This window comes from Misgurnus anguillicaudatus, chromosome 15 (genome assembly GCF_027580225.2).
Source record: "Misgurnus anguillicaudatus chromosome 15, ASM2758022v2, whole genome shotgun sequence".
In the NCBI taxonomy this organism is placed as follows: Eukaryota; Metazoa; Chordata; class Actinopteri; order Cypriniformes; family Cobitidae; genus Misgurnus; species Misgurnus anguillicaudatus.
In genome coordinates, this window is record NC_073351.2 from 9,457,544 (window position 1) to 9,473,968 (window position 16,425).

Genomic DNA, 16,425 nt, shown 5'->3' on the forward strand with positions numbered 1-16,425 from the left:
TATATTTCAAGATCCAGAATATGCGTTAGCAGCCTATGTTAATCGTTAATGATGAAAACGGATATGATGTTATGTGATGTTAAAATATGTGAGCGCGGCAGGGATTTCAGCAGCATCCAGAGTCAGTGTTGTGTTGATGACGCATGCAAAACCCTAAAAAAACACTGGTGGCTGGTGTTGCCAGATTGGGTGTTTTTCCGCTACACATTAAAGCCTTTTTACAGTGTGTTTTAGCCGGGTTTTCATCTGGAAGACTCTATAGAAATCTGGCACCCTATTGAACGACGTTAAACTGAGAGAGCGTGCCGTTCACAAGCCCCAGAATGAAAGAGTTCACATTAACATTCATCAGGCAGTAATACAGTACGTTCAGTTCACGTTCGCCCAAAATATGAACGAGTTCAGGCACAACACTGACTGTGGAGTTGATGACTGTATTACTGGTCAACAGGACACTTTTGCAGTAGTGTTGCTAATGTACAGGCACGCCAACACAGGTTCTGCCATGTGACTATACTTACACAGGCTTTATTTAGCACATCTCAGAGGTGGACTTATTCTGTACAGTAAACATTAAAACTGTCAACCACTAATAAACCAAGTGCTTTGCACAACACTTTACAACAATGAATTAGCATGCATTCATATGGGAGCATAAATTGGCATGATTTCAATATTACAGAATTCACAGCACTCAAAACAACGTGTTAGTGAAGATTAATCTAGTTCAATATTTGCATGACGGCTCTATTTGTAACTGCAGTGGTGCATGGGTACGTATCGATCACCCGCAGTATGTACAGAAAATGAAAAATGACATAACAACGTGACACTTTATGCAATCAAAAAACACATTTATTGTCAACGAGGGTGCTTAAGTTCTTAGTGTTCTTGCTAATGAAAAGAGCTGGAGACTAATGAAGAAGCTTTTCCGAGCCAGAACGCAAGCTCCCAGAGGGGGTAGACCCCCGCCCCGCTCCTCCCAGGAGCTGGCGTGACTGTAATTAGCTTGACTAGCATGTCTATTGTGTTCACTGGAATTCGCTTCAATCGTGGAAAAGGGCAGAAATATCACTGGCATGTAGAAGTGATTGGTTTGTGAGGCTGAAAAGCCATTTCAGATGGGGTCTCGAGTAATCAACGTCAAATTCTTTAGACTTTCATCCATCTCAATTGCCGCCCGTGGCTCTACAGTAAGATTCAAGTAATACTTCCCGTGTAATACTTCCCGGGACTGTATAGCTGCCTTCCAGTTGTACACACTAAATTTATGTGGCATACTGATGATCCCTTTGTTGGATGATATTTACATTTGGATGTTAGCATTAGCATGCAACAACATTTATTTAACATGATTGTTATCTAAACTTTATGTTTGCAGTAACTGACTTTAGCAGTGTGAGGTGTTGCTGTAAAATAATGTACTGAGGTATTTGGAGGTGGTTCGTCTTCTACAACAATGGTCAATGAAGTATAAATGTACAATTTGTAATGTACGGTTAAAACAGTTTTCCCAGTCTTGCGATGAAAGCCTATGATAGTTTTCTGACACTGTTAAGGGCCGTTCACATTATAACGATAAATATAACGTAAGGTGACCAGATTTTTTTAAATAACAAGTAGGAACATGTCCTAGTTCAATGGTTAAAATATCCTTAAAAACTTATTTGTTATTGTCTATCAATTTACAATCGGAGACAAACCCCTGTTGAATGTTTTAATCTTTTTATTGTTGTGGGTTTATGGAGAACCGAACACCAAAAAACGTGACTGCCCCCAGAAAACGGTCACCTTAATATAACGTTAAATAAAACGATAACTATATTAGCGTCCACATTATAACAATAACTTTATGCTAATTCGCTCACGCGCGGGGCACTTGCGCAAATACTTGCCATTAATGACATGAACTTTTATTGGATATTTCTTGTAATAAAAACTTTTGCAATTGTTTACATGTCACTGAATATGTAAATATGCTGTTCTTGTTGCATTTACACAGCGGGTAACCAGCAGATGTCCTCAACAAGCAGCGTTTCGCGTAAGTCTAATGCTGCGTTTACACCAGCCGTGGTAGAGGCGCCAAGCGCGAGTGATTTCAATGTTAAGTCAATGTGAGCATGCGTTAATGTACGTCTGAAGGTCTCACGGCGCGGATGAGGCGTTTGGCGCGGCGCGGTAGACGCAATTCCGCCTCATTTCTGCCAGCACGGTACGCGCGAATGGTGCTTTTTGTGCATTTTGCGTTTGACACAAATTTGCGTCTAATACCCGAGTTGAAAAATTTGAACTTTGGCGGATTTTTGCGCCACGTTAACCAATCAGGAGCCTGCTTGCTGCTGTGGCAGCAGTCCCGCCCGGAGTCACTCATTCAACATGAAGGAACGCTTGATATTGTTGGTGAGCAGTCAGCCGGAGCTATACGACACAAGTTCTTATTTCTATAGAGACTGGAATAAAAAGGACCTCGCTTGGAAGAGTGTCAGTGAGGACATTGGCCAACCTGGTAACCTGACGTTTAATGAGCCGCGCCGTTTATTTTCCCCCTATAGTAAGGTGAGTAAATATAAACCGGTAACTCTCTCAATAAATGCACAATCAACATCAGCCATCTGGCAAACAGACAACCGCCTAGCACTTGCCCCTCCCACAAGAAGCGGATTTTGCCTCTGACGCACATCAAATGCTTGCTTTTTCCACGCGGCTATTTTGCTCTAGATGCGCGAATGCATTCAAACTGTTCAAGCGGCAAACTAGGCGCGGTAGAAGTGATTTTGAAGCCTGAAACGCGGTTGGTGTAAATGGAGCATTAACAGTAAATCTTCTAAGTTAATATATTACCTTTTGGAGTAGTGGTAGGAAAAAAAGCATTACGTAGTGAATTTCACAGCAACTGCATCAACGCTTGATACCTGAGGTAATTTTATGTTATAGACCTCCGCATTGAGCTTTTACACTGTCATTTCAAGTGCGCGTGCACACCATAATTATAGTTATGGTGTGAACTCTGCTTTTGTCTTTAATATAAAACGATTTTCAAAACTATATTTTTTATAGTTATAGTTATCGTTATAATGTGAACGGCCTTTTACTGTGAGGCGCGTGCCAAATGATCTCTCGACCCAAGATGGTCGCTTAGTGTCCGAATTTACTTGTTTACGTTCACTCATTTAAGTGGACTATATTAGCAAACTAATGTGGGCAATAGGGAAAAAGGGTATGGGGGCTATTTCGGACACAGCTTAAAGGGGACATATCATGAAAATCTGACTTTTTCCATGCTTAAGTGCTATCATTGGGTCCCCAGTGCTTCTATCAACTAAGAAAGTGTGATAAAGAATAACCCAGTAACTTGGTTTTGGTAAACCATTCTCTACACGCATGTGAAAAATAGCTCATTGAAATTTGGCTCCCCTTGTGATGTCAGAAGGTAGCAATATCGCCCCTTAATCTGCACTATCCAATCACTGCACTGCCATTTAGTGCAGAGATCAGCTCATTTGCATTTTAAAGGACACACCTTTAATAGCAATATTTTTAATATTTAAGGTCATCCACTTTTAATGTTAACGCACTAGAGAACAATTCTTCTTCTGTAGCGCAATGGGTTGTGGGTAATGTTAGTCAAAAATCATGCAAGGATGCACACACACCCACCTTTGGCATACGATTTTCTTTACATAGTGTGATTTTAGTACTAATCATAATCTTGCAAGCAATACAGTACAGATACCAGCCTACATCAGTTGGGATGCAGCCAGTGTCCTTCTGTCTCTTGAATTAAGCAGAGTGTGAAACACACTTTGTCTCTCTGCTTAAGTAGGAAGGGCCAGGAGAGTCAAACTCACCAAGTACACACAGTACCAAGCATATCACACTCACTGCAGACTCATTTGCTATTCACAAAGTGCATTGCCCGCAAGAGATACCTCACACAGAACGTCCTTTTGCATTGCTGTCACCAAGACATCAAAACCAATATCTACGCCATCTGTTGCAATGCAGTGGTACCGGCTTACAAAGCTAGTGAATTACCCAAGATTACAAACCCACAGCTAGAGAGTTTGTCATTTGAATCAGAATTAAACAATTATCTGCTAGATGTTATCAGGAACCAGGAGATATAAAGAGGGTTGGAACTGTCAAAGCGAAAGTGAAAATCGTGCTGCGACAGAAAACGATGGGATATCAGCGATAAAGGAAGATGACAGTTAATGTCCCCTGTTTGAGTATAAAGTGCCATCACAGAGAGATTACAGAATTTCACTGGAGTGTTCATTAAAGTCCTCGGCAGTGATTGGATAATCGCTGAAGTGCTGCCACATTAATGCGGTCTGCGGGTGAAATCTTCTGTATTACTCAAAAATTGTGAATTCCTTTATTACCATTCAACAGTTTGTGGCCAGAAGACAGCAGATAATTACGCTTTATGAGATTCAAGTCGTCTCATAAAATTTTATGGGCTAAATAATTTCAAAACATTGCCACCTTGTCTAATGTTGCCAGATTGTTTTGTGTGTCTTTTAGTTTCAATCAATTGATTTTATTTTTATGTTATACTTTATGCATAGTGAGTGATTATTTTTGACTGTTTTCAATATATTGTATATGCAATACATCTTCATTGCATCTTTCTGTCTTCTCCCAAGCGTCCATGTCACAATGACAAATCTAGTGATAGAGTCCTACATTCCTTAGGGGTGGTTCATATTTCGCATTTAAAACCAATCCCACTTTGGCATTCTGAAAACTATTTTCAACTGGCTACTGTGGAGACGCAGCTAAAAAACCTGTGTGCGTCGCTCTCTATTTAAGCATGCTTGCCGCACTGCGTGCATCGCTCTATTTAAGCGCGCTTGCCGCACGTCTACATTCAAAATAACCAAGGCTTTTTTATGGCAATTTGTACATATTTCATGAGGTGGCTGATTCGTATTAATTCATATGACCACATTTGTACATTGTTGTATGATTTGCCTTGACCCCTGTGACCTTGGCCCCTGTGTGAAATAAAGGGTGTGTCACACCATGTGTGTTGCTCTCTATTTAAGCGTGCTTGCTGCATGTCCACATTCAAAATAACCATATTAAATTCAAAATTCGTATTAATTCATATGACCACATACATTTTTGTATGATTTGCCTTGACCCCTGTGACCTTAGGATTTGGGGCAGGGTCAGGGGTGTGGTTTCATTATTGATTTCTTTATGATAATCTTACGTTTTTGCACGATTAACTTCGTGGAGATGCGGCTAAAAAAAAGAGTGCATCGCACTGCGTGCGTCGCTCTCCATTTAAGCGCGCTTGCCGCACGTCAACATTTAATATAACCAAGGCTATTTCATGACAATTTGTACGTATTTCATGAGTTGGCTGATTCGTATTAATTCATACGACCACATCCATTTTTGTATGATTTGCCTTGAGCCTTGTGACCTTGGGGTTTGGGGCAGGGTTAGGGGTGTGGTTTCATTATTGATTTCTTTATGATAGTCTTATGTTTTTGCACGATTAACTTCGTGGGGACGCGGCTAAAAATAGAGTGCGTCGCACCACATGCGTCCCTCTCTATTTAAGCGCACTTGCCGCACGTCAACATTTAAAATAACCAAGGCTATCTCATGACAATTTGTACGTATTTCGTTAGTTGGCTGATTCGTATTAATTCATACGACCACATCCATTTTTGTATGATTTGCCTTGAGCCTTGTGACCTTGGGGTTTGGGGCAGGGTTAGGGGTGTGGTTTCATTATTGATTTCTTTATGATAGTCTTATGTTTTTGCACGATTAACTTCGTGGGGACGCGGCTAAAAATAGAGTGCGTCGCACCACATGCGTCGCTCTCTATTTAAGCGCACTTGCCGCACGTCAACATTTAAAATAACCAAGGCTATCTCATGACAATTTGTACGTATTTCATTAGTTGGCTGATTCGTATTAATTCATACGACCACATCCATTTTTGTATGATTTGCCTTGAGCCTTGTGACCTTGGGGTTTGGGTCAGGGTTAGGGGTGTGGTTTCATTATTGATTTCTTTATGATAGTCTTACGTTTTTGCACGATTAACTCTGGGAGACGCGGCTAAAAAAAGAGTGCGTCGCACCACATGCGTCGCTCTCTATTTAGGCGCACTTGCCGCATGTCAACATTTAAAATAACCAAGGCTATCTCATGACAATTTGTACGTATTTCATGAGGTGGCTGATTCGTATTAATTCATACCACCAAATTTGTACATTTTGTATGATTTGCCTTGACCCCTGTGACCTTGGGGTTTGGGGCAGGGTTAGGGGTGTGGTTTCGTTACTGATTTCTTTATGAAAATCTTACGTTTTTGCACAAATTAACTTCGTATGAATTTATTTAAATAGGCAACTCATAAATTATGTACAAATTCAAACTGAAATAATGTATTTGTGCATGCAAAATATGCGAAATGTGAACCGCCTCTTATACAGCATATGTTTACTGTAGTGGTGTGTAGTTGCACCCAAAACGTCAAACCATATGAGTGTTACGTGACAAAATATCTTCACCTATTTTTTTATTTAAGAAAAGACAACACAAGCACAAAGACTTTTTCCAAGCAAGATGGTGTGAAATAGGTCCATAACACATCGCATTAGCGTTTACACTATGTGGTCACACTCACACTTATGAATGGTCATATCTCTGAATATACAAAACCTTTTATACCACACCTGTAAAAGACCCCTGTGGTTACTTTGCACAGACACCTGTGCAAACTTTAGGGGAACTGACTTTATGCATCTACTAAAATCACCTTGGGACCAGTTGTTTAAAGGTCATCGTAAAAATAGCTCAACAAAGTAAAGTTAATTCTGAGAAAAGGTCTGTGTTTGCATATGCCACATGGTTTGATATTTTGTAAGCTAATGCAGTGACATTCAGAGATTCTTAAGTGTGGCCGATACAGTTTAGGGCGATTGTATGTCACCATGCAGATGCACATCATTCATTGTCATTAGTTTAACCTTGATGGGCTGTATTTCAGTCCCCCTCTTCGTGTAAACAGGCTCATGTTGGTTGTTCCAGCTTGATTGATTTATCTGTTACACGCTAGGCCATCTGTCCCCATATAAAGACATGACCGTGTCTGTTTTCGGTGTTATCATTATCATGCTTTATAATGTCTGTCCATTCATCTCATCTCTGCTCTTCAATGGCACTTTACTGGAGGAGTCCTGTCATATTGCCTGAGCTACATGATAAACAACTACAGAGTCAGAAGACATCAAGTCATAAAATTAACATGTTGTTACAAACAGAAAGCCAAATCAAATTCACTTTATTTACAGATAAAATATGTTTAAATTAATAGGAATGGTTTCCCGGACAGGAATTATCTGAAATCAGGACTAGGCCTTAGTTTAATTATATCTAGTTTTAACAAACATGCCTAACTAAAAACATTACTAGTGTGCATTTTGAGGTAAAAGAAAGAGCACTGATGTATTTTAAGATATGTAGAGTTTGGACAACTCTTACATTTATTTTAGTCTAGGACTAATCCGTACCTGTCAACCCTCCCGTTTTCACGGGATTTCCCGTAGTTTACCATTCTATCCCGCCATCATCCCGATAGAATCATTTTCCCGTATTTCTCCCGTATTTTTAATCTGGGGGACTGGATGGGTGTTAGGGTTCGGGAAATGTCATATCCCAATGTTGACAGGTATAGACTAGTCTAATTACTGTCCGGGAAACCGCCCCTTAGAGTTTGCCCTATGTCCTGAAAGTATGTAGTGATTTTGTTCTGGAAAGTATCCACATTTTTTTTAACCCAGCATTGGGTGAAAAGGTAGGAGCCAAGCCATTGGGTTAATTTAACCCAGAAGATGTTTATATTTATCCCAACAATAGGTTAAAACAACAATCCAAAGGTAGAAGCAAAGGCAAATTAACAACCAAAGGGGCTGGTCCCTTTTTGACCCATCACTGGGTTGAAAAACCCAGCATTTTTAGAGTATATTTTGCCATAAAAATGCTAACATCCCTGCTAAAAACCAATAGAAACCATCACAAAAATTATCTGGATTTAATGGTTTTATTGGGAAAACTATATGTAGGTCTCTACTGGAATGTGTTGGGTTCTGTGTGACCAATAAATCCTTTTAAAATATGCCCCAAAACACCCTACAATAGGCAATTTTGTAGTATTTTAAAAGCTAATCTTTCTAATGGTATTTTAATGGAAACCAATAGAATTTCTGAAATGGTTTCTATTGCTTTTTTCAGCAGGGATGATACACAGAACGGAAAAAACTTAAGGGACCTACAAAATCATTTTTGTTGTACGTTTATTTATACTGTGTATGGTTGAAAGTTGAAAGTTGAATCTATTAACCAAATTACTTCAATTGGAAACACTTAAAAAATATTTTTGTCAACTTAAATTTTTTACTAAGTGTAAGAAAATTTAAGTTGAAGAAAAATTCTATTTTTTAAGTGTTACCAATTGAAGTATTTTTTAAAAAAGTTATAGGGAATGTGGAGTTGACGTCACGCTGTGTTGGATTATGTGTAATCCGCCATCTTTGCAGGCACGCGTCCTATCCCGCTGTATTTGAGTTAATGTATTGGAGGTTGTTTTTGTTATTTCTGTCGAGATTTTAATCAACTTCGATATGTTTGGTCAGTACTGCTCGATCAAGCAAGTCACGCGATCGTTCAGGGAGGAAACTGAACAACGGAATACGTTTTTCCAGCTTTTATTCGTGGAAAAAACAAAGGAAGCCGGTGCAGGAGCTGAAGAAAAGACGCCGGATCGCGTGGTTTGCATGCTGTAATCAGGAGAAAAACGTTTACTTTTCAAAAAAAATCCCTGCATCAGCGAGAGTGTGTTCGCTGCATTTTCAGTCATTCAGTAATTTGTGATTAATAAAAGCAGAACCACTTAAATTGTCTTGTTTTTATGCTAACACTGTCAAACTAACTTGCAAATGTAAGTTATTGATTGATTCATTCATTCATTTCTGATCACCCTAAACACATGAGTTATAAAAATAAATATTTAGACAATTTTGACGATTGTAACACATATTTTTTATTAAATGCAACTGCTCAAACCCACTGCTTGTGACTCTTTAAATAACAACGTTAGCTAAATATTTAGCATTTTGTTTGTTTTAGTAACTTGGCCAAAACAGAAGTGCCATCTTTTGAACATGTGTTAATTCATCGCGCAGAATACAACGGAGAAATTATTTTATAGAATCATTAAGGTACGTAGGTATTAACACATTGTCAGTAAATAGCTGGTTTGCCAACCATAAGACTCCAAAAGAAGAAGTGTCACTTTACTATAAGCTTGAAGGGATTTATAGCTCTTAAACTCCTGCAAAGTGTAAATAAAGTCCTGCAAAAACAAGGTAATTGACCAGATATGTAAGCGGAGGTCCGTAAGCCAGTCTTGGGCTGCTAAATCATATGGATCTATGTTGTTTATTTGTCCAAATAAAGTTTTTTGGCAGTAGCATTTAGTTTCTCCCGATAGGGTCCCTTCTCTTGTTCTTTCAACTTCTCGATATCTTCCGTTTTTCTTCAAATTTACCTAGTTTTAGCTTAACATGCCCAGAATTAAATGGCATAGCGGTCGTCGGTGCCTCTAAACATGGCGCCCACGTCCCATAATGCAACACTGCGGGGACGTACATTAACATTCCCTATTCCAACTTTCACTTTTTACAGTGTAGAAAATAAAGAAATATTATTAATAAAAACATTTAATTTATGGGCCATTCTACCAAATTCGTGCAAATTGCTGTCCCGGAACCAAAAAACTAATTTAAAAAGCATTAATGTACAAATTACTTCAATTGGTAACACTTAAAAAATATTTTTGTCAACTTAAATGTTTCACTAAGCGTAAGAAAATTTAAGTTGAAGCAAAAATTAAATTTTTTAGGTGTTACCAATTGAAGTATTTTTTTAAAAAGTTATTCCAACTTTCACTTTTTACAGTGTTGAAAATAAAGAAATATATATTATTAATAAAAACATAAAATAAAAGACATATATAGTAAACAAAGAAACAGGCATTATGACTGGACTTTCTCAGTGAAGTACTTTTTTATTTTTTGCCGTCAGTGCTCTCTGATAGGAGTGACAGCTCCGCCCCATTGCTCTCTCCTCCTCTGCACTCACTCTTTATCTGTGTCACTCTTTCTTTTGGAGCTTCACTCCTCACACATCCTTTCCACCTCTCTTATCTCTAGAATTCTGGCCACAAGGACTGTGATGTCCAGTACGCCGAACTGGATACTGCAGCTTTGGCTTCCAATCCCAGCCCACGAAGCTCTGTCCACACTGCCGAGGACCTTGTCGAGTACGCAACCATCCAAGCCTAGCTCACACTAACGCATGCCATTGTAGGCCTTTACCCTATGAAGGTACACAGACTGATGCACTCCTGTCTTTCTGTTCCTCTGTTATGATTTTAAGTTATTAACCCCTCACTCTCTGTCACTGAGCACTGAATTTCCTCTGTGTTTCCTATTTGTGTCTCTGTTTGTTTCATTTGTTTGGATGTGCTTTATTGCTCTATGCATTGCTATGTTGTCTAAAGCTGCCAACTAACTGACACTGTAATAATGATTCTAACAAAAAAACAGAGAAAATCACAGATTACTCACCATTCAGATGGCAAGTATGGCATGTTTCCAAGCCTATCTAACAACATAAAGTGGTCCTAAAAAAAACATTAAGGGCCGGTTTCTCGGACAGGGCTCAAGTCTTGTCCCAGACTACAATGCATTGATCTGCCTTAATTTAAAAACTTGAACTGATCATATAACTAAGGCTTAGTCCTGGATTAATCTAAACCCTGTCCGGGAAACTGACCATATAGGACACTTTTAAAGCCACACTTAAAGTGCCGTTGCAATTCATACAATATTAAACTAAGTGGAAATTATTTGAAGGAATGATAGCACAATCCACAAGCACATTTTTAAAGGAAAACATTTCACCAAAATAAAACATTTCGGAACGGGGTGGGATTAAAATAATAAAGAAAATGTTCAAAAAAGTCAATAAAACATATTTTTGGTTTTAGTAAATGTTAGTCTATATTTAACGTAATGCACTGCTGCACTCGTCTTTATACATCCATTGAAGATCATTTATGGAAAAATAATCTATTTTAAATACAAATTATTTATTAGGATAAATTTAAAATGCTTAAAATATTTACAGATAATCAGTCAAGGTCAATCAAACCCTGTTATTTACATTCGCATTAATGCATTTGGCAGATGCTTTAATCCAAAGCGACTTACAGTGCAATCAAGCTATGCATTTCAGGCACTTGTCATCTGACGATTGTTATTTTACATCGTGGATTGATTACATTACTGCACATGATGCTTCATATATTATTTAAAGCCTGGATTTGGTGAGGAAAGCTACGTTTAATGAAGATTTTTGATAGATGCATTAGTGGACATGTGATTAATCAGATTGTGATTGCAGTATGTTTAGCAGCTGTCTTCAAATACAGAAGCTTCTTACTGTAATTACAACTGATGAGCTTCAATGATAGTGACATGATTACATGTCAGTCTAATGGGCTGGCCGACTTAAAAGTGCTCGTAATGTTGTTTGTACTTAAGAAAATCAAGTAATCATGACTAAATGTTACAAAAGTGTGCATTTTGGACCAATAAATTAAATACCTTAGTTTATTCAATTATAATTAGTCTACAATAATATTACAGTAAAAAACTGAAGCATAATGAAACTTAAAATAATGCGTACAGATGACTCCAGGCCGGATCTACACCAGATACGGACCGGAGCTGCTGACTTGGCCCTGATCCGGTATAGATCCGGCCCAGAGTCGCCTGTTGACTGGGTATTGCAAGAAATTATAAAATAACTCCTTGCCCCTGAATATTTTGATTATTTGTCTTTGGTCTGATGAGCATTTAAATAATTTTAAATGAAAGGCCATAAAGGCTCTTTCTAGTACCGAGGGTTGTTTTGCAGTAAATAAAAAAATAAAAAAAGGTTGTAAAGTCACCGTTCAGGTGATCAGTGTTTGGTTAATGTGGACTCTGTTCAGCTCATTATTCTACTCTCTACAGTAATGAAGATAAATGTTGGCTTTTGTGGAGAATCATATGCATTTAATAATTCACATAGGGCATTCACAGATTTATTTTATTACTCTTTGTTATTATATTCTTCAGTAGATTATATGAACACCAAGTTTAAGGTATTTAACAATTTAAGTGAAGTCTATATGATCATCAAGTTATATTATAGAGGCCCATGTTGAATTGAGTTTACTCAACGGGATGAGTTCAGTAAACTTAGTAGAGTTTAAATTAATAGTATGCAAATTCGTATAGTTTCTTTTGTTTGTTGGAGAACTGAATTAAAATCCTGTTTGGTACAGAAATTACACACACATCAAAGAACAAAAATTGTCCGATTCACAATTTTACATTTCCCTTGGTGTGTAAGTGTATATTAGTACATGAACGGTATGCAAAAGGTACAAACCCCAAAGTTAATGATGACGCGAGTTATCGTCTCCAACGTAAATCTCTTTCCTTGGACTACAACAAACACACAGGTTGAAGGAAGTTTTCTTCCCGGGCCTGTTGACGTGGACACGACGGTCATTATCATAAATCCACTCGCTTCTGACTCACAGCGTGTAGGTAGTCTATGTTTTCATATTTAAAGAATTTACTATTGACTAAAGAGTAGCACTTTTGTTTGTCGTTTCTACTATGACAAATGTGGTCATGGTTTCAATGTTTTAGTATCCTTACCTTACCAATCTGTTACGTTCTGCTCAAGCCACACTGGCAAAGTTGATCGATTTGGGTTGCGTTTCCCGAAAGCATCGTTAGCCAAATACTGTCGTAAGTTTCATTGTTACTGACAAAGTTCAACGATTTGATGTTTCCCGAATCCTTAGTTCAAACGAACATTCGCAAGCTGCCTGTGGTTAGAAGCATAGTTCCTTGTTATTATAATATGTAGGCTTATGTAGCGTTGATCATGCTTTTGAACAAAATAAGCAAAAAACATGTAGTACATTCTATATCCATCATTCTACATATTTTACAATTTTATTTTAAGTCTTAAACAGAATTAAAGCACTGCATTTGAAACTGTATTGATCAACTATTTTGAAAATAAACAATTAGTACTTCACCTCCCACATGACATCATCAACTATGTTGTTAAAGGACAAGTTCGGTATTTTACACTTAAAGTCCTGTTTTCAGATTGTTTATGATGAAATAGAACGGTTTTGACTGAAATTTCGACATATGTGGCTGCCCCGAGAATTTTCGGGTGTTTGTTGCATCACCTCCTACCTCTACAATGGCTCTATAGGTGCACTGGAACAATCCTTCCTAAAATGCATTAAACTTTTATTTACAAAGACGTGAAACTCACCGAGTGGTCAGGGGTGTTCACTGATATGCTCACACAAAAATCGCTGCAAAATACGCATTCCAACAGGTTTTATTGTAGTTTTTGCCAGGTCCATTGACTTGTATTAGATGTGCTGTGAGGTACGGTATAATTCCGTGCCAGGAACTTTGTTTCTATTCTTGCAATTTGGCAAAGGCGGATTAGCGCCACCACCTGGGCTGGAGTGTCTATTATTTAAGCTCTCAACAGAAGAATATACTGGTGTGAGGCGTTTGGAAAAATAGGTCCACAAGTTTACAACGAATGCTAAAACACCTGTTGGAAAGCATCTTTTGCAGCGATTTTTTGTGTGAGCATATCAGTGAACACTCCTGACCACTCGGTGAGTTTCACGTCTTTGTAAATGAAAGTTTAATGCATTTTAGGAAGGATTGTTCCAGTGCACCTAAAAACCCATTATAGAGGTGGTAGGTGAAACACAAACACCCGAAATTTCTCGGGGCAGTCGCATATGTAGAAATTTCAGTCAAAAACGTTCTATTTTTTATCATAAACAATCTGAAAACAGAACTTTAAGTGTAAAATACCGAACTTGTCCTTTAAACCAACATGGTTCAAACGACGAATGTGCGACAAAGTTACTGTGCTTTTGGGAAACAGTCGTGACAAGGTAGTTCGTTTCTTCAACTATGCATCGTACTATGTTGGTTCAGCAGCGAGTTACGTCGTTGTTCGGGAAACGCACCCCAGCTCGGTTATCTGCATTTTCTGGATCAAATTTGGCTCGTATTGATATGGTAGTAAAGATGATATTAACTCCTGTTAGCATTGCACTGCAAACCGATCTTTAAAATACCGTTAGGATCGTCACATTTCCGGCTGACGTCAGAGGTATTCAGGCCCAGGGGTAAAATTTGGATGTGTTATGTGGGGGCTTATACTGATGACAGCAAAGCCACTGGTGTGTTTAAGTGATATGCTGGACCTCTGATGGGATTTGATAAGTTTAAGCTTTGAAGCTGTGCCAGCGGTTGACCCAAAATATTTTTAAAAGAGCATCTGAACTTTAAATGAAACAAATCTATGAGTCTGACACCCTGTATACATTTGTTGCACATGTCAATATGCACAATTGATCAAACTTTAGGAAGTTGCATAAGATGCATAAGATACTCCAAAAGACGCAATTAATCTAAGGTCAGTTACTAGTAAATACAAATACTATTGTTAAATTGTAATTGATATGTTTCTGGTTACCACGTTGTTGATACTTAAACATATCAACAAGTAAAGATAAAATAAAATCAACAAGTAAAAAAACAGGTTTGAGTAGACTATATCAAAAAGTAGCCCTCCAGATTGTTTTATGCATTGTGGTAGCAGTTGCCCACAAAAAGGTTGGAGAGCCCTGCTTTACACATTTCTTGTGTAAAGCATTTCTTTGCATAAAATCCATGCGTTTTAGGAAGGCAGGGCATAGGAAACCAACAATAATGTACGGTACTTGGAAAATAATGTGCTTTTTGAACCATAAAACACGCGAACACATTGTATTAAACCAAAAACACAAAATTAAACGTAATAGTTGCTCTTTAAGATATTTTGCATATACAAATGATTTAATTTCCTTAAAGGATTGTCACTTTTAAATAAAAAAACAGGTCTGTAGGCTCCAATTTCCTAGCTGGAATTGGGTAAAGTTCCAAATCTAACATCTACACTTTTTATCTTTAATATTCTTTTATTTTGCTTGCTCGGTGGGTTTCAAAGAGTCCTTTTAACGTTATCTCCGCTGTATAAGATAAATATACAGAAGGGTGCAACCGGGCCTGCTACTATCCCAGCATACAGGAGATTCCCCATCGGTTCAGAAGCTCATCTCTTCTTGTTTCAGATAATAGCAGCGAGAGGATAAAGAAAAGCAAAAAAATAAAGAAAAATACAAAAAGAAACACAATTCTCAGGGGTAAAGTCTGTACGAGTCAGCTTTACTGTTAAAACAAGCAATTAATATCACAGCATGGAGTTCTCTGAATGTCACAACTGCTGAGTAGAAACATGGTAATACCAGAAAAATAAATAAATAAACACACAGCTTAATGAAAGACTTTATTTTATGTTTTAATAAGCTTTTGGTACAGCTTATGTAGAGTTTAATGCAAAAGAGAAACAACATGAATAAAAGATTAAGTAGTTGCTGAAAGTGATTTTACATAGGGCAAGAAAAACATCCCGGACACTATAAAGTAAAAATAATGACAGGGAAATTGTGCCATGGTACTGCTTTGTTTATGGAAATGTATTATCATTGTATTGTATACTGTGAAACTTAAATGTGATAATTATATAGTAGATAAATAAATAAATAAATATCAAAGTACGACTGTATCGGTGAATATATTAATACAAATACTTCCTGTTAAAAGATGATTAAAACATGAAGATTAAAAGTTATGTTTTTAAGGGTAAAAGTTTTCCACTTGTGCTATTTGCTTTGGATAATAAACATTCATAAAAAGAAAAATTAATGTAAAGTATTTCACAGGAATGGAAGTTTCATGTCGGTAACCAGAAACTGTATGAAAATGATACACTCAACCAGGTGGATCTTCTTAAAGTTTTCTTAAACCTTTATTTTGAAGTTTTAGGTTATCCATCCACCAAAATTGCTGTAGTGCTTTGAAGTAAATGTGAATCTTTGAATACATTAGGCAGTCATTAGGACCTACATTAGGAAAATGGAGTTTCTCTTTTTCTAAGGAAGGACCGAGGTGTATTTTCTCTAATTGCTTAAATGATGCAATTACATTTGCTTTGAATTGCAATTTCCAGCTGTTTTTATTTTCCATTAGTACTTATTAACATTAATGAGATTCAATTTCATTTGTAATGTCATTCAAGAGCAACTTTGGCCTTTAAAAATGATAATTGCCTCTTCAGCGTATGCCTCAAAGAAGGCTATAGCCATCTGACCTGTATTACCATAATGATTAATGACTG

General features: G+C 37.5%; 1 protein-coding gene across 2 annotated transcripts in view; it reads left to right on the forward strand.

Annotated features, from left to right (window-relative positions):
- nectin1b (nectin cell adhesion molecule 1b) overlaps positions 1-16,425 on the forward strand; it is a 287,273-nt gene that overhangs the window by 257,621 nt on the left and 13,227 nt on the right. The window contains exon 9 of one of the 2 annotated variants that reach the window (XM_055173653.2): positions 10,245-10,418. The exons of the other annotated variant lie outside the window; for it this stretch is intronic. Within the exon in view, the coding sequence (XP_055029628.2) occupies positions 10,245-10,376 (132 nt within the window). The 3' untranslated portion in view covers positions 10,377-10,418. The remainder of the gene's footprint in view (positions 1-10,244; positions 10,419-16,425) is intronic. 2 annotated transcript variants of the gene reach the window in all.